Below are 20,204 nucleotides of genomic sequence, written 5' to 3'. Positions count from 1 at the left end.
GACTAGTCTCATGCACTCTTTACCTGATCAGAGCGGCTATTTAAACCTATCTGCCTACCTGCTCTTTCCTGGCTTCTCTCCCGCTGTGCGGTCGTGCGCCGCTGCTGCTGTTGTCTCCCTGCCTCGCTCGCTGCTAACCTGCTGCTCATGACGTTTTTGCAAATCCCACCGCCTCCCCAGCATCCACCTGTATACAGGCCCCCCTGCATTGGGGTCTTATTCATTCCCTGTAATTCTGCTTATAATTTAACTAAAATGTTAATGTTACAGGGAATGAATAGGGACAGAGCCCTGACGCCAATCTATGCTTCATATATCTATGCTCAATTATGCTCAATAAATATATATTCTAAATTCACTCGAGTTGTCTGACTGAACTTTCTGTCTTTCTTTTGCGTTTTTGTGACATTTACACAATGCCTCAGAAGTGCTATTGCAGTGTGAGGTCAGTGGCCGTCTTGGAACCGAAAGGTTCTCGGTTCGATTCCGTCGCTCGGTCCTTGTGGCTGTGTGTCAAAGTGTCCTTGAGCAAATCATTTAACCCCGGGCACTATAACTGTTCCTGATGAGCAGCTTGGGTGCCTTGCATGGTTTCCTCTGCCATCTGTGTGTGGAAGGTTGAACCAACTAAACGTTTTGAAGGAGAAAGGCGCTATATAAATGCACCATTAAGCATCTTTCACATGCACATCCCTTCACACATACACACGCACATGCACACGCAAATTAGTTTTGTATTGTGGTGTTGTGTCCAAGGTGGATTTGAGGGAGACACATGTAGTCCTCCTGACTACATTACCCACAATGCTATATTTAGACCACTGCAGTGGGTGACTCAGCACAGCCACAGTCTGGTTAGACGGTAGAGCTCAGCACTCAGACTGCTTGTGTCTCTGTATCAGTGGTGGAAAAATAACTCAATTTTTTTACTTAAGTAAAAGTATCAATACTGCAATGTAGAAATACTCTGTAGATTGAAAATGTATTGGTGGTATCAAAATGTACGTAATGTACCAGAAGTAGAAAGTTCTGCATCATGCAGAATGTCAAATGTATAAAAAGCTTTTGAAAATAGCAGATTTACAGGCTCTAGCTGCACCACATTACTAAACTACAGATTTACAGGCTCTAGCTGCACCACATTACTAAACTACAGATTTACAGGCTCTAGCTGCACCACATTACTAAACTACAGATTTACAGGCTCTAGCTGCACCACATTACTAAACTACAGATTTACAGGCTCTAGCTGCACCACATTACTAAACTACAGATTTACAGGCTCTAGCTGCACCACATTACTAAACTACAGATTTACAGGCTCTAGCTGCACCACATTACTAAACTACAGATTTACAGGCTCTAGCTGCACCACATTACTAAACTTCAAATCATTGTAGTGGAGTAAAATGACAATATTTGCCTCTGATATGTAGTGGAGTAGCAGTAAAATTGCTGATAATTGGAAATACAGTAAAATAAAATTGTAAGTACAGTACTATGTACTTAGTTACTTTACACCACTGTTCTGTATAGCATCTGACACTTCTTATCCCCCAGTGAAGTGTTCAGATCAATGGTGCTTTCTATCTCATCATTATCTCTAAAGCAGTGCAGTTCTCAAACTTGTTATTTTCCAAGGACTCCTGTAACTCCTCTAGGTTGTACCACGCCTCTCAGAGTACCTCACACATACTACTCACACATACTACTCACACATACTACTCACACATACTACTCACACATACTGCTCACACATACTACTCACACATACTGCTCACACATACTACTCACACATACTACTCACACATACTACTCACACATACTACTCACACATACTACTCACACATACTACTCACACATACTGCTCACACATACTACTCACACATACTGCTCACACATACTACTCACACATACTACTCACACATACTACTCACACATACTACTCACACATACTACTCACACATACTGCTCACACATACTACTCACACATACTGCTCACACATACTACTCACACATACTACTCACACATACTACTCACACATACTACTCACACATACTACTCACACATACTGCTCACACATACTACTCACACATACCTGTGAGAGTCTATCTTCAATAAGGGTTCACCAGACTCTATACTTTTTAGAGCTACTTAGGGCTACGCATTTATGTGCATCCAATATCTAAATTGTATTGAATGTGTTCTGGCCTGCGTGCGTGCGTGCATGTGTGTGTGTGTGTGTGTGTGTGTGTGTGTGTGTGTGTGTGTGTGTGAGACTGCGTGTGTGACTGTGTGTGTGTGTGTGTGTGTGTGTGTGTGTGTGTGTGTGTGTGTGTGTGTGTGTGTGTGACTGCGTGTGCATGTGAAAGTGCGGAAGTGTGTGTTCATTGAGGAAAGAGCCTTAGTCTGAGATTAACCAGGGGCGATGACAGGATTAGGCTACATGGATGTGTGTGTGTGTGTGTGTGTGTGTGTGTGTGTGTGTGTGGGTAATGTAACATATTTCCTGTAACTAGCTCATACGATCCATCCAGGCAGATGGAATGGAAAACATTACATAGGAGACCATACATGTATGTACTATTATTAATGTGTGTGCATGTGTGTGTGCGTGCGTGCGCATGCTCGCGCATATGTGCAACTGTGCTTGAGTGTTTTGACATGTGATTGATATGGTGAACTTGTTTATTCTGTGTGCATACAATATGGGATGACATGTGAAGTATTACAGTACATGTACTGTATGTGTGTGTGTGTGTGCGTGTGTTCGGTCATGTGTGTATTTGTGAAGAGATGCGTGCGTGCGTGTGTGCGTGCTTGCGTGCGTGTGTGTGTCTGTTTTGTCATGTGTGTATTTGTGAAGAGACGTGCAACCATGAAGCACCTTTCACACGATATGGTAAATGTGTGTCAGTCATGCATTCTGTACATGCAAACCAAACAAACCATGACAACCAATCCACCCAAGGGTTTGTGTAATGTGTGCGTGCGTACGTGCGTGGGCGTGCGCGCGCGTGTGTGTGTGTGTATACTGTGTGTGTGTGTGTGTGTGTGTGTGTGTGTGTGTGTGTTGCACAATGTGACATATAACAAGCAACATGGGATAGTAGAGAGAGAGAGAGAGAAAGAGAGAGAGAGGGAGATCATAGTCATAGAGGTGAATCATATACAGTAATATCAGTGTGATCAGATCAATTTGAACAGAAATTCTTTATATATTTTTAGTCCGTCTTTTGAATAAAACTCCCATTTACACAACTACACATTACGTCATCTGGAAATTAGTTTTAGTTTTAGTATAGTTTTAGTCAAATAAATATCATAGCATAGCAAATATCGTATCATTTTCATAGCTTAGTATTTATTTCATTTTTGTTAAGTTTTCGTCAGTGAACAAATGGTACAGTGGATGAACATTGTAACCCTTGAGGCATTGGGTAGCATGTGTATACAGTAGGTCTAGTCTTTGTCATGACTTGGCCGGGGAGTGAACCCTGACCTCCCGCTCTCAGGGCAGACACTCTAACAACGCCACTGAGCATGTAAGGTGACAGGCTCAGCCCATGTGGTAATGGCATGATTGGTGATGTGTCCAAGATTTGCAATCAACCGAATCTAACATAATCTAACCTATGACTGGATCCAACGTAATTATCACTGTAGCATACAGTATATAGCTACTGTAAGGTATACTGTAGGACCCTTTGGTACCATGAATGTTGTACTACTGGGGAGATACAGTAAAGCAACATTGGACTGAAAGCAGCTCAGCTCTACTTTCAGACTCTTTACTGTTGGTTATTGTAAAAGAACAGGAGGTATGGTAAAATGTCTTCAGCAGCAATGCCATGGGGCATGTGCAGATGGTGGTCTGCCTCAGGGACCTGGCTAGTGTTACTGATCCTAATGACCAGAGGAATGTGCTGTTTTCATGACGTTTCAAATAAACCCTGAATCTCAGACGACTGAATTCAGCAGCCATGGGCTGAATTGGTAGGCTATGTTCTTCAAACCAATTAAAAGGATAACACAGGCTAACCAATACATCAGCATCTTTATTATTAATAGAAATGATGCAGGTCTATATTTGAGAGGATTTATAGGTATCCTGAAAAGTTTGATGTATGTAAACACCCTTCAGCCATCCGTCCTTTTTGAAAAAGAAAATTGAAGAATTTGTGAAAATCAGCCAACTCTAGTTGATGGGCGGACAGACAGTGGGTGGATCCATACACCGATAGATCTTATAAAGTATTTTCAAAGTCTTCTAGTGTAGGATAGGCATAGTCTCTTGGGCTCACCCTTTTCTGTTTCGTCTTGAAATGAACAGAAACACAGCCAGTCTGTGCAGCTGTCTGACTTTCTAATACTGGCGTGAGGTCAGAAACGAGCCATTCAGCATTCCATGTGCATCCTGGTGTAGGTCACTAATAAATAATCCAGTTAAATTGTGCCAGACAGTCAGATTTCCTACACTTTTCTCAGTCATTTCCTTCCCCCCTATCCAGCTGGTCTCGATGGGAAATGCACGGGGAAGTCAAGTTCAAGGCAGCTGCAGAGTCAAGGCAGTAAAGCAGACAAAATGTGTGATTCAGTATCATTTGCAGATTTAGTACTTTACCTATGCGCACGTGTGTGTGTGTGTGTGTGTGTGTGTGTGTGTGTGTGTGTGTGTGTGTGTGTGTGTGTGTGTGTGTGTGTGTGTGTGTGTGTGTGTGTGTGCATGTATCATGTACAGTATATGTTCTAGCACACCCATCCATGTAAAAGAAATCCTAGAAAGTGAGAACGTCATCAGGTTTCAAGTGTGTATTTTAGGGTCGAGGCTTGGGTTTAAGTTTGAGGTCAGAATTAGTGTTGGCTTAAGGTTAGGGAAAGGGTTAAATATGGCATGGCCATATTATATAATTTCCATAAAACGGGGGAGAGTCGGGAAGTGACAAGCAGCCAATCCACCACCGCCGCCGGGCATTGAACCCGGGACACACAGCTGTTAGGCATCAAAGCCTATACAGTACAGTATGTGGTATGCGGCCTTAACCACTTAGCCATCGGCGCCCCACCTCCTGTTACCACTTGACGCTTTTGCATGAAAGGACAACTTTTGTTTTCCCCCATTTGTGCTGACATCATTCTATGGCTCTTGGCATTGCGAGGTTGCTGCGGTGATGCCAGAAGATGCCGGAGGACATGCTTGCTGCTCCCTCCTTCCCCACGTCGTGCATGCTCCACCTCGTGGTGTCCTGCTGCTTCTGTAGATGCCCATGGGCTTTCACTCTGTGCAGCAGCAAAACGTCCTCAGCAGCAGAACTGTTCATGTCTCCTCCAACAATGCTGCAAGGCACATGGAGGACCAGGTGCACCTAGCGTGGCACGGGAGACAACACTCACTGGTTTAAGGACGTTTGGTTTTTTAGCATTGAATGGGTTGTTGTTCATCATCACAGCTGTGGAATTAGTTAACACATCTGACCTTTCAGCGGCATGCACAATATGAATTAACAACAGCACGTTTCTTTCACATCTGTTGCCATTAACACAGTCGACATATACAGCACAGTTGTGTTGAGAACATAACAGTACTGTTTGTTGTTCCTGAATTAGACACAGACCCGTAAAAAAAACCGGACCCCTGCTTTCCGCGAATGTATTTCAGCAACGGACTGCATGAACTGTGTTCTTTTCTCAGGAGGAACACTGCATGACATCATGTCCTGTTGGCTTTGTTTATGTTCTCTACTGTAGCTGTTGGCAGCCGTCTCGTAAATCTTTCAAACTACTGTACACGACTACAGGCTCACATTTACACCCCTTACTGATAAACATCATGGAGGACGGTGGGGGTGGGGTGGAGGTTTGGAGAGAGACAAGCCTGTGACAGAGAGAGCAGTACATGGTAAATAGACCAGTGGTTTTCATCCAGTGGTCCAGGGACCGCTGGGGACTCCATGTGGTCCCCAGCTAATGATGGAGAGTTGGTAACCAAATTAACCCTTATTAAAAATTGGTTACATTTCACACTCTCAAGAGTTCGTCTTTTGTCAAACATCTATAGCATTACTTAATCGTCGATACAATTAGAAAATGTAGAAGAATTGTTATTTTGATCAACGTTTGCCTGTCTCCAAATGGTACCAACATCAATACAGTGTGGAATTGTGGACAAAATCTCATCCAACTATAATAAAATATTCATAATTTGGGGTCTGAGAGGCTAAATCTCATCAAATGGTGGTCCGTGGCTCAAATGCTGAATGAAAAAGGTTGACAACCACTGAAATAGACGATGACAATACAGATGGAGGTAGAGACATGGGGACACGCAGACAGACAATACAGATGGAGGTAGAGACATGGGGACATGCAGACAGACAATAATACAGATGGAGGTAGAGACATGGGGACACGCAGACAGACAATACAGATGGAGGTAGAGGGGACACGCAGACAGACAATACAGATGGAGGTAGAATACATGGAGACACGCAGACAGACAATACAGATGGAGGTAGGAGACATGGGGACACGCAGACAGACAATACAGATGGAGGTAGAGACATGGGGACACGCAGACAGACAATACAGATGGAGGTAGGAGACATGGGGACACGCAGACAGACAATACAGATGGAGGTAGAGACATGGGGACACGCAGACAGACATGGAGGTAGGAGACATGGGGACACGCAGACAGACAATACAGATGGAGGTAGAGACATGGGGACACGCAGACAGACATGGAGGTAGGAGACATGGGGACACGCAGACAGACAATACAGATGGAGGTAGGAGACATGGGGACACGCAGACAGACACAGGGCGTCCGCCAGAAGGTCCCAATGTATTTTCCTCGCGTTCCTTTTTCTTTTCTGCCGTTTCTCATGTGATGACAGTCCCATCTGGGCCCGGCCAACGGTCTGTTCCTGCGGTGGATCGTAGGGTATTTTTAGCATCAGAATGTGGCCCGTGCCAAGACCCTCCATTTGGAGTAAATATGCACTGTCTGGAGGCCGTTAGTTCAGCTCTGCCTCGGTCCCAGGGGAGAGAAAGAGAGAGAGAGAGAGTGTGTGTGTGTGTGTGTGTGTGTGTGTGTGTGTGTGTGTGTGTGTGTGTGTGTGTGTGTGTGTGTGTGTGTGTGTGCATGTGAGCGCATGTGTGTTTGGATGTGACTGCAGTATGTGTGTGTGTATACTGTATGTATATATCTCTCTGTGTGTGCGTGTAGAGAGAGAGAGATTTAAGCACTCTGTAATCAAAGCCAGAGAAAGCACATCAGTTCCCAGGCCCAGCTGACTCCACTCTGAAGCATTATGGCAGTCCGTGTTCCACAGCATCCTCCATCCTCATTGGTCCGAGGGGCAGAAGTGCCGCTGCTGGCCCACCAATGGCCTCGTGTTATGATGTCTGGCCGGCGCTCTTAGATGTCAAGGTTGCCAGCCAACTGATCTCTGTGGGACCTGTGCAGTTAAGCTGCCTTATGTCTCTCCTTTGATCGTGTGTGTGTGTGTGTGTGTGTGTGTGTGTGTGTGTGTGTGTGTGTGTGTGTGTGTGTGTGTGTGTGTGTGTGTGTGTGTGTGTGTGTGTGTGTGTGTGTGTGTGCGCGCGTGTGCGTGCGGTAGTCAACATAAGAGCTGCAATTGGATGAAATTAATTGGACAAAATGGCAAAGCAACAAAGTATGCGTAATTTTACACATGTACATACTTTACATCTACATAAAAAGACACAGATGTTGCAGGTTTAATGTGTACTGTGTGAGGACACAAACGTACCACAAAAGTACCGTCTCAGATGCATGCGTGCCCGCACACACGCACGCACGCACGCACAGTCGCACACACAGAGATACATGGGTACCGGTCTCCACTTCTGGCTCTGATCTTTACCCTCTTGGTCCAGCCCAGAAACCCATGTGACCTCCTCTTAGACTTAATTTCGTTTTAGTTTAGTTTTACTCTATACAGTAGTTTTAGTCGACTAAATAGAAGATTTCATTTGACTAAATTACAGTAATGCCTGATTTAGCTGAAATTAACAGATCTACGAGCTCACAGCGTGTTGCGGCGCGACACGGCGTGAGCTTTAGATCTGCTCTTTTCAGAGTGCAATGAAACATTAATTATATGACTTTCGCCATAGTTTTGGTCAACAAAATCAACACCCGTCTCAGACCTTTCTCCTGTCCTATTGGAAGGAGCTGGTCCTCAGTTAGCAGCCAAACGTTCCGCTGTTCCTTCACATCCCCTCTCACCACAGACATACATCATCATCATCATCATCATCATCGTCATCGTCGTCGTCGTCGTGTTTGTATTCATCGAGGTTTAGATGGCACCGTTCATCACAACATCTTCCTCCTTACTGGCAGTTATGTTTTGGGTTTCTTTCTTTTCACCGCGGGCCCTCAACCAAACCAAGCATCCATTGGTGAGACGCACGGGTCAAGAGACGGGGATCCGTAGACACGGCGGCGCTAACACTCTCCTCTGGCATGGCGTCTCCTTTTCCATGGTGCCTGAAGTGTATGCTCAGGCTCGCTGCCAAGCCAAAGCCGCGTCCATCCTTCTCCAACAGTGATAATGATGCTCAACACTTTTCATTTCCAGGACCCCCAGTTTGATATGTATTAGGCCACAGACGCCCCTTTGATGTTTCCCCTCTGGGGCTCCGATCTAAAACCCTGTGTACACTTTTTACACTCTCAGAGTCACAGACCTGTCAGTTTCTATTTGGTTCCTATACAGTATGTAACTGTCGTTCCGCTGGGGAGGGATACTATATAAAATGCATTCCCATAACGCAGCAACAGTGATCATGGGCTGTAGGGATTAGGTGGTAGAGGTATTTAAACATTTTCTTATTTAAAATGTCCACTGCAATTAACACTAACGAAGTCGTAACCCTTCTTTTTAGCTCATGGCACTCTAACCCTCCTGCCTGATGGTACTGTAAGAGGTCAAATTCAGGGCGGAGAGGGTGGAGGAGGTGCTTGAGAAGTGCTCACTTCTCAAGCTGTGGTTGGACAACAGAGATGTTCCTTATTGAATTTGTGCTTAGAGCTGCATTTCAATCTGACTTTCAACCACTCGGGGAACATAAAACGGACTCAGCTGACTAGGATCAATTGGCTTTGCAGGTTGCTGATCCGTTCTGGGTCTGGAGCAGATAAAGAAATGGCAGGAAGTGACCGATCTGTGACCTCTTGAATTAAGTCATACATAGGTCATAACTGGCAAAATGATTGACACAGGGGTGAAAAATGGGTTACAAAATCGTGGGATACAAAATATATATATATAAAAAAAAGAAACTGGCAAAATGTGTGTTTGTGTCTGTGTATCTCTGCGAGCGATGCTTGCGTGTATATGTTATACAAGTATTGTGTGTGTGTGTGTGTGTGTGTGCGTGTGCGTGCGGCAAACTTGCATGTGTTCACGCTTTGCCCAGCCTTTGACCTCGTGCCGTGACCTGCCTGCCTATTATAGCAAACACTGGACATTTCAGAGAGGAGTCATTCTCTGTAGACTCGCAGATTAGCTGACTGAAGCTGCCATAGGCACAACACACACCCAACCTCAACACAGTCAATCATTCAGGCCCGAAACTCAACAAATTTGCACTCAATTGCCCTTGCATTGAGTTATTTTGGGATTGAAATTTTGTAATTGAAATGTACAGGTAAAATAGAGACAGGGAAACGGAACACTGGAGACTTGCTGAGCTCTCAAAACTGTCGGTTCACACAATTAAAAAATTGTCCACCTACTGTATAATCGTCTGGACATCGCTGATAAAGATTAGAACATACAGCAGATATGTCTTCGCCTCCACAGTCACGTGAATAACTAATCTTACTGTAAATCAGATTAGACAAAGTCCATATAGTTTGCTGCTAAGCAGAAATGTAAATTCAAAAAGACATTTTAATTATATTTTAAAATATAAGTATAGAGACTCTGTAGCATTCGTGGATTGTGGTAGATGTGTCTGGCTTGAGAGACCAGAGGCTTGCACACTACAGAGTCTAAAACAAATGGGGGGGTCTAAAAACCCCATTGTCTGCAGAATGTGCACAGCAACTGTGGCTCGTAGTATATACACATACAAATTGGAGACGGGATTTGTTATGCTCTAATGCATTCTTTAAGGATGAGGTCTGTAGCTCAGAATACATCTGTGTCCTTAAGTGTCCATAGAAGGTTTGTTTGAGGACGTGATGGTTTGTTTGGGCCAGGGCTGACTGCGCTGGCTGGTCGGTCGGTCGGCCGGTCGGCCGGCCGGCTGGCTCACTGGTTGGTGACTGCTTGGCGTGCCGACAGAATCTTTGCTTGGCCTCATGCTGAGAAGGGAATCTGGGCCCCATGAATAATTCCGCTTTATCTAATGCTGCTGCTGCTGCTGCTGTAGTAGCAGCAGAAACCTTCCCCCCCTGTCTAGTTCTCTGTCTGTGTCTTCCAGTCGTCTGTTTCCCAGACTCTTTGTGTCTCTGTCAGATTTGACTGTGTTAATAATAACTGCAATAACTCCTGCAACGACATCGACGGGGCAGGCCGTTAACGCATTGTGAAGCGCCAGTGTTATCATCCCAAATACGGACATGCCCAACTCAAGCGTAAACAAGAATGTCACATGCCCATATATGGGGATACCCATGGGTGTGTGCCCACATTGTACAGAGATCCCTGTCATCAGCACAAATTTACATTTTTAGGCAACAATTCTATTCCCATATAGCTGGCAGACATCATCCAGTGCACCAAAACCTGAACACGTGTTCAATGCTTTGTCAGCGTGATAACCCCAGCAACCCCGGGCCAACGGAACTGCTCGTTCCTCTTCTCTATACGTGCGTGCGTGTGTGCGTGCGTGAGCGCGATCCGGAGCTAATCTCTTAAACCGCTTTTTTCCATCTACAGTATATACTTTTTTACTTATTTAACATTCATTTAAAAATCACACCCGTCACCCGTGGGTAGTGAGTGGCGCTCTTATCATCGTACATCATCCAAAACAAAAATACGAAAATAAATATCAAGATTATTTATTATAGAGTTGCCATGAATTCATTTTTTAACACACGTTATTATTTTTCAGCCATCATGCAAGGTTTTAAAAAATCACACCCGTGTGAAGTGAGGGGCGCTAATATATTAAAGTCTAACTCGTGTTGTTTAGATGACGTAATGGTGATGTAAAACAAACAGTGCAAACACAAACTTTAATCGCCATTAACAATAAAGAGACAATATGACGTAAATGACACATTATGAGGTAACTTTTCAGGTCAATGGCGTTTACAAAACAAACATTGAACTAAAGACAAACATTAAACCTGTGTATAGGAAAAGAAAATGTGAATCTCATATTAAAAATATTCAGAAATTTAGAAAATGGTTAGAAAACAAATGAATGTAGTTGTCATGACTAACTACATTCTTCAATTTTGATATCATGACGTAACATGTCTATTTGCAACCCATTTTGGGCGGGAACCCATTTTGGTGTTAGCATTATGTTATGCTTTAGCTATTGAAAAATAGCAGATCTACAAGCTCATAGCGCGCCACCGAGTGGCGCGCTATGAGCTTGTAGGTCTGCTATTTTTGAAAAATCGAAGAACGATAGAAACATAGCTTTTTCAGAAAACTGTCAGGATGTAGAAGACGTTTTTAGAATCTGATCTCAGGTCAGAATGGGTTAATTTATTTACCTCTCATTGTGCGTTGTCACCATGAATGATGGCGTCAGGGGAAGGTTGGGGGATTGCTGCAGATGTCTGTAACCTTGGCAACCGTGGTGTCACCTCTTCTTCCCCCCTGCTCTGCCATGCACCCCACACCCCCCCTACTTCATCTCCTTCTCTCATCCCCCAACTCCTCCTATTTACTTTATATTTACAGTATTTATGTTGTTTCTTAATTGTGTTCGTGATGATGATGATGATGATGATGATGATGGTGGTGTGTGCGTGAGTGTGTGAGTGTGTGTGTGTGTGTGTGTGTGTGTGTGTGTGTGTGTGTGTGTGTGTGTGTGTGTGATCATCAGTCGCCGGTGACCTCCTGCAAGGGTGTGTACTGCAGTGTACAGTGTGTTTACAGTATGAGAACTAACACAGTTATTGTGTAACACACACACACACACACACACACACACACAAACACACACAATCTCCTCTATCTGGGACAACGCCTTAGGACAGGTCATATGTGGGACATCGTCACCGCTGCTTCAGATCAGGATCTGTCTGCTCGTCCGTCCTTCCTTCCGTGCGTGTGTGCGTGCGTGCGTGTGTGTGTGCGTGTGTGCGTGCGTGCGTGTCCAAACCCGGCCTGAAGCATATCAGCCAGTTTACAGTCTGACTGTCTGCTCCTGTGTGTATTAACTACAAAGAGATATGATTGAATTAAAGTTGAATTAAAGCATGGAGCCAGATGATTACTGTTACAGATTAACAAAAGATAGCACCGCGTGCATGCACGCACGCACACACACACACACACACACACACACACTCACACACACACACACACACACACACACACACACACAGCTGACTAAAATACGACTAAAACTAATGTACAAGCTCACGAAGTGATGCGCTGTGAGCTTGTATATCTGCTATTTTTAATAGCCAATGCCAAAAATCTAAAATGACACTCCTGCTTTTAATCGGGTTATGACCCTTGAATTTACTGTGCAATGTATTCATTAATGCTGCATTTGTGGACACATTTGTATTCTTACTTCTGCGCACGGATACATTGAGTGTTACAGATGGTGTGTGTGTGTGTGTGTGTGTGTGTGTGTGTGTGTGTGTGTGTGTGTGTGTGTGTGTGTGTGTGTGTGTGTGTGTGTGTGTGTGTGTGCGTGTGCATGCGTACGTGCGTGCGTGTGCGTGCGTGCTGCATGCATGCGTGATCTCGCATGTTTGTATGAATGGTGCAGCTCTGTGCAGGAAAGGGGCTGACCAATCCCTCTGCAGATTTCATCTTGGTTGCCATGGAGATGCACCGGTGGGTAGGCCATGGCCGTCTTAGGCAGGAGAAGAGAGAGAGAGAGAGAGAGAGAGGGGAAGTAGGTGGGATATCGAAACAGACCTTAGTGTGAGAGTAGAACATTTGAAGAGGTTCATTGATATTCTCTGGGAAAAGAGCAGTGACACTGCTTAGCTTAGCGCTGTTTGTTTTGTTTGTTGCGTGCAGGCCTGGATGTGTGAAAGATGTACTGTAGGCCTATGTCAAGTCCTAGCTGTCCCACTTGGAATATCAGATATCATGAAAGCGATGAAAAAAATGGCCATTGCTAGTTTTGAAACGACAGAGTTTTTTCATTTTCACAAACAGCGCCAACCTTGTATAATTACGAAAGGTAATTGCGTTTTGCATTTGCATTTTTTAGATCATGGTCTTAAATTGATTGCCTCGTTCCCAGCCTTACTCATCTGCGAAGAGGAAAGCCGTCGGACGTATGTCCCCCGCATATGTTAGTTTTCGACCAATCACATAGACTCAAGACACAAAAATCCCGCTACTTCCGTAAAACCACTCAACCGGCTAAGTCTTGCCTGGCTTGTAAAATAAAGTGTGGTCTACCGCATTGCTATCTTTGGCACCGTGAGGAAAGTCAGGTATTTATTTTCCTTAGAAAAGAGAGAGTGCATGATTAAGATGCATGCCTATGGTTTGTAATGCTCGCACTACTTCTTTACTTAGGCCTTTAAATTCCCTGATGAGGCTCCTCTATCCCCTTCCGCTCCAGTTGTTGCCATGACAGCCCGTGTGCCTTCATCTCCTGCTCTGTGGTCCTTCTCCAGGTGGCTCTCTAGGCCTTCCTCTCTTCCTCTTGCCTTGCGGGTTCCATGTTAGTGCATGTTTTGTCGTTGATCTATCATGTGCTCGCACACTGCTTGTAATCAAAATCCATCCGAACACTCATGTTCAGTCAATAATGTTTCTTGTAAATGAATAAGAATGTTATATCCATATATATATTCCATTTAGTGTACAGTGGTTCTGAAACCTTTTAATATCAAGGAAAGGACCCCCATAACTCTGAGAGTTTACAAATGGAACCAAATGGACTCAGACTTACACATCCGTACGGGACCATTTGGAACCCACTCTAGGACACTTTGAGACCCACTGGTGTAGCAGGAGTGTTTCCAGTGAGTCAACATGCACAACAGCAGCACCCTGCCTTCATTAATGTCATCGGTAACACCCGGAAGTAGGAAGAGTTATTCTGTGTGCATAGAGGCTCCGACGACACGCCGAACACACTGCATCTCTGTCGTGCTTTAACATGGAGTTTAAAAAAATAAACTGAATGTGTATGTGATTACGTCCTATTGTGATTACGCTACACGAGAATGGTTCTGACCGAAGAAGAACGGTCAAAGCGAGTAATCACTTCTCCTTTTTGTCGTGATGTTTCGGCGAGGAGAGAGCTTTTGTTTCGTCTCCTGACATCATTGTGTCCCATAATTAACCCTGCGCCCGTTGATTGTCCAATGCAATTCCTCAACAGAACAGTGTTCTGTGTCTCCTCCAATCGCTGAATCCTTCATGTAAATCACAACGGGCATGGAGCCAGCGCACCTGCTATTTAAAGGTTACGGGAGCCGACACTGATTGGTTTAATGATGATGCAATGACCAAAACACACCTACTGTATATGACTAATTCAGACTGCAAATACGACATGTTTGTGCTGTGTGGTGTGCGCTTCACTTGCACACATGCTCGGTTGTTTTACTGGCAGATTTGTCCTTCCTAAAGATGTAGGATTACACTGAAAGATTCATACTGTCATTTGTTCCCTGTGCTATACTTACTGTATTAAGGGCCTTTCAAACGAGAAGTGAGGAACGTTCCACGTTGTTGCCTGGATCAACGAGAGGTCTGCTGCAGGTCTTCTCAAGAGGGGTGCGACAACGCAATCGTAAAAAAAAAAGCTAAACACGTGTGCACGAAACGAGCATGCGCGCAACAATTTCACGTAAATAAGCTTGCGTTGTCGCCCCGCAACTGCTCTGTGCAAAAACGCAGGTCTCATTGGAAATGAACTATAGGCATCATCATGCGTTTAGTAAATTATGGTCACATTAATAAAAACATTAATGCATGGAAACAGACCATATGACCTTAGCAACCATAGCTAAGGTTTGCACTACAACAGACCATGTGACCTTAGCAGCCATATACTGTAGCAACAGACCATGTGACCTTAGTAGCCATATTAACAGACCATGTGACCCTAGCAGTCAGTTGAGTTTACTGCAAGGGGTTTTCTGTTGCTCCACAAGTGATCTCAGCTCTTCTAATAATATAGCTTAGAAGTTCACTTTATTGCACTAGCTGGGAAATAATGAGAATACATGATTTGTGTGACATTGCCACACATAAAAACAAAACAGTAGGCTACACACATGCACACACGCACAGTCGCACACACACACACACACACACACACACACACACACACACACACACACACACACACACACACACACACACAGTCACAGGGAGGTTTGCAGCCAGGAAGTAGATCAAAAGCAGGAAAGGCAGAGCGAGGGAGGGGGAGAGGAAGGAGAGAGAATAGAGGGATATTCCCTGGGGGGGAGTCCCCCCTTCCCTACATGAGAGAGGGATAAGTGAGGGCGATATTCCCTGGGGGGGAGTCCCCCCTTCCCTACATGAGAGAGGAATAAGTGAGGGCGAGAGTGAGAGTGGGAGGGCCTTGCACTACGGGGAATAAACTAAAACACCTACGCGCTTTTGGAAATGGGCAGACCTCATGAACAAATGAATGAATGAATGAGTGTCTGAAACACTGTCGTATAGCTCACCAATCGCTCCGACTTTTCACACAGGCATTGACCATAATATTACGGAGGTCTTAACAAAGCCCTTTTTTCACATTAACAAATTATTGATTAATAATGAATGTATTAGTGCATTCAAGTTACCCATCCACTTACATGGGAAAAGGCGCAAACTCATATCAAGTATTTTTCTCTCAGAAACTGTCAGAGCTATACAGTCACAACACTTGGAGGGGAGGTTTGTAATAATTATTAAAATTATTTTAATGAATAATTACATCAGTCTGCCCCATGGTGGCACTATAACAGCTCACTTTACATTTCACCTCATAACACTTGAACCGTAGGTCGTAAAATCTAAATGTCACATTCCGTGGGTCATATAGGCCACGCCCCTTTTGCGTCAGGATCGATTTTCTGCCATTTAAACCTTTTTGCCTTTCCTGTACTACTTGCAGGTCCATGTGTTTGGTTATACATACCAACAGTCCTACAGTCATGAGTCCGAGACGCTACCCAAATCCCTAACCTAACCCTAACCGAACGGTGACGTCACGCTGACGGTGATATTTATCCCGCCACGGGTTAGTTTTCACCCGTAGCACATGTCGGGAGCCACGGTGATTTTAAACCCACAGCATAGGTTAGTTTAGGTTAGTTCGGGAGCGACGGTGTTGTCGGACTAATGACTGCAGGACTGTTGGTATGTCTAATCAATGTATGCACCCCACGGGCAAGTGCCTCTGACGTCAGACTGATTACACCTCAAAATACATACATCAATAAGGATCTATTACATCGCTGTACCCACACTGTACATCCTTTGAACTACCTATAGTAGTGGTAACAATAAGGCACATTTCACGAGTTCCATGTGGATAATTACTGTACATTTTGATTGCCAAGAGCTACAGTATAGGGCATAGAAGTGGTGGCCATGTCCTCGTTCCATCGTTCCAGACCACATTCATTTTTCCATGGAGATTTCCAAAAATATTTATATTAATTATTTTTAAGCCTATAGAATCAAGCCATCCAGGATCCTGCATGGTGAACATAAAACCTTTGATTCTGAAATCTGTGGAAAACTTTTTTTTTTAATATATTTAATAAATACCCTTTATTTAGCGGTTTATTTATTTAAAAATGTCTCTCTCACAGAAAGGTTTTTTGGTCATGATTCACCAGGACCCACACATTATATCTACTGCTCTGCATTTGGTATTGCTGCACTGTAATGCTAGCTGCCACCAAAGTGTCAAGTCGACGTCCTCTTAAAGGCCCATGAATGATCACGAGCAGATGTCATGTGTGGTCTATTGGCAGCGGCCCTCCATTACTCCTCTTCTCTTCCCCGTTCGCTCCGTCCCCGATCTCTCTATGTGTTGTTTCTAAAGAGTCCTCGCAGGAATACGCTGCACTGTTATGCGGATGTGGGCAGTACAGTTAACTACTATCTACACTGCTCACATCTGCAACAGTGTCTTTCCTCAGTGACTTGTTGAGCCCCTTGCTGTGACATCAGAGGAGATGCTAACAACAGGCAAACAGGAAGAGGACTATCAGACATGGACGGGTCAAACACACACACACACCCACACAGACAAATGTATGCCACGCACACACGCATGCACGCATGCACGCATGCACACACACACACACACACACACACACACACACACACACACACACACACACACACACACACACACACACACACACACACACGGCTGTAACTTGGCTGGGTCCCTGATTCTCACTCCAGTAGAGAAGAGAAGAGCTCATTAAAATGCACAAGGCAATCCCTCTTGGTTCTGGTCCTGTTGTGCCTCTCTCTCTCTCTCTCTATCCAGTCTCCTTGTATCCATTTAACAGTAAATTGTCCATTTCCATGTGCCAACCTTGACTTATGTATGTTTTGAACCATTTTCAAGGTGTGTGTGTGTGTGTGTGTGTGTGTGTGTGTGTGTGTGTGTGTGTGTGTGTGTGTGTGTGTGTGTGTGTGTGTGTGTGTGTGTGTGTGTGTGTGTGTGTGTGTGTGTGTGTGTGTGTGTGTGTGTGTGTGTGCGTGTGGGTTCGGAGGGGGGGGGGGGGGGGGGGTGATGGTGATGGTGCCTCTGCTGTAATGAATGGTTGCCGGGTAGAACAGGAGGCGAGAGGGAGGAATTTGTTAATTATGAATGGAGCGCTTCTCTCTGGACTTCACCAGCACGCTCTGTGTGTATATGTAACATGTTTTAGACCGTTTGTGTGTGTTTTTGCGTGCGTGCGTGCGTGCGTGCGTGCGTGCGTGCGTGCGTGCGTGCGTGCGTGTGTTTGCCTGTGCATTGTACACACTCATACATGCTTAGTTGCTTACATTTTAATCAGTATGGGGCTATGGACTCCAGAACCAACACTGGTCTAGCTGGTCTGGGTTCTTAAGTTGAAGAGGTTCCAAATGGACCCTTACAGGTCTGTAACTGTTTATGGGTCCTTGTTTATGGGTCTGCCCTACTGTCTAGCTCCAGGTGATGTCCTACATGGCTGTTACTCCTACTGTACCTACTGCCTCCTACTGGACACCTGATATGACCTCGCTGTCCTTTTCCTCTAATCAACCTCTGCTTATCTAATGCCTGAAAGGGCTTACGGTAAAGGGACATAATTGCATTCTTTGAAGATTATTTCACAGATAGACTGCAGCAGCTATCAGTGTTGCAGTGCTGAATTTGACAGCAAATCATGCTTTCTTGATGGCTGAGCTTGCGCTGGTTGTAAGCCAGCGAAAGCTTTCACGATAAACACATTTCTTTCAATAACAAACGATAACAATCCCATTTGGCTGCTATTTAATTGGTAATCCCAGCATGCACATTCAAGTGTTGACGGTGATTAGGCTACACTCTAGGCAGCGTACATGTATGTACAGTACGCCCACCTGCACTGTAAATCCATTGATGTATGTACGTAATATGTACGTGTATGTACTAGGTTATGAAGCCAGTGACACAGAACTTTGTTCTTTTAGTTTTAGTCATCATCTTTTGAATACATTTTCATTTAGTTCTTTAGCCATCTGAATTAATGTTTTAGTTTAGTGTAGTTGTAATACACATATCATGTGATTTTTAGTCTATTAATTTCTTCAAAAGTAACTCTTTTGGACATGGGCAGGGTTTTTGTTGGACAGTCGGTGCTTCTGCGTGAGCACCTTGTTTGGAAGAGAGAATTAAGCGTCTCCTCTCTTTAAACACTGGGGGTCAAGGTTTTCCACATAGACCTCCGCTGCTTAAAATAGACACATGTTTATAGTCGCAGGTTAGCCTCGAACAGATCCAGGTCTCTCTCTATGTTCTTTGTTATCCCATATACATGTCTCACTTTATCATTGTGCCAACTACACATACTGTACTGTAAGCTGACACAGCACATGTCTTTATTTGGATGGCATGTCCACTGAGCTTCTGGTGTAAATATTGACCTAATGTAAAGAGACGTGTGGGTGTGTAGTAGTACTTCATCTGTCTCAACTCAAGCCTTCAGCACCTTTTACCAGTGCTTTGTGTGTGTGTGTGTGTGTGTGTGTGTGTGTGTGTGTGTGTGTGTGTGTGTGTGTGTGTGTGTGTGTGTGTGTGTGTGTGTGTGTAGAGACTAGAGAGAGAGACAGAGAGAGAGAGAGAGAGAGAGAGAGTTTTTAATCATGTGAACATTTGTGTTGTTTTGTTGTGTCTAGGAGCAACCAGGGACATCGGTTCAGCTCTGACCAGGATGTGTATGAGACATCGCAGCATTGAGGCCAAGCTACGCCACTTCACCAAGTAAGACACCTCCACCACCGCCACCAGTCTCCACTCTCCACCTGCTTTCTCTCCCAGCAGGGGCGTCATTTGGGGCATCAGGATGGCAATTGCTATTTGCTACCCCCTAGTCTTCACGTTTAACCTCAAATTCAGTTATTTTATGCATAATATTGTCCCCGACTCTGTATTGTGGGGGTCTAGAAAGGTTGAGAACACTGATCTACTCAATCCTCCATTTCTGCCCTTCAATCCTTTTGGTCTTACCTGCCTCCTTACTACCTTCCTTCCCTTTTCAATTCAATTCAATTCAATTTTATTATAGTGTCAAATCACAACAAGTTGTCTCAAGACACTTTACAACCAACAAAGATCGACCCAGACCAAGCAATATTGCGACAATGGTAACGAAAAACTCCCCTTTAGGAAGAAACGTCAGGCAGAACCCGACTCTAGGGTGGGCGGCCATCTGCCTCGACCGTGTCGGGGGGGGGGGGGGGGGGTAGAGGGAGAGAGAGAGAGATAGACAGAGAGAGCAAAAAAGACAGAGAAATAGGGGTCTGGTCCACATCTGGTCCAGGTCGAGCTCTGTGAGGCC

The 20,204-nt window shown here is 44.6% G+C and overlaps 1 protein-coding gene across 4 annotated transcripts in view; it reads left to right on the top strand.

The window, feature by feature from the left end:
• Nucleotides 1-20,204, top strand: part of mtss1lb (MTSS I-BAR domain containing 2b) — a 79,142-nt gene that overhangs the window by 33,548 nt on the left and 25,390 nt on the right. For all 4 annotated transcript variants that reach the window (XM_080764291.1, XM_080764290.1, XM_080764289.1 and 1 more), the window contains exon 4: nt 19,543-19,627. In XM_080764291.1, the coding sequence (XP_080620417.1) occupies nt 19,543-19,627 (85 nt within the window). The remainder of the gene's footprint in view (nt 1-19,542; nt 19,628-20,204) is intronic.

Source organism: Protomyctophum bolini (assembly GCF_963924005.1).
Source record: "Protomyctophum bolini genome assembly, chromosome: 1".
Lineage (NCBI taxonomy): Eukaryota > Metazoa > Chordata > Actinopteri > Myctophiformes > Myctophidae > Protomyctophum > Protomyctophum bolini.
The sequence above is the reverse complement of the archived record's forward strand: the minus strand, read 5'-3'. Positions and strand labels throughout refer to the sequence as shown.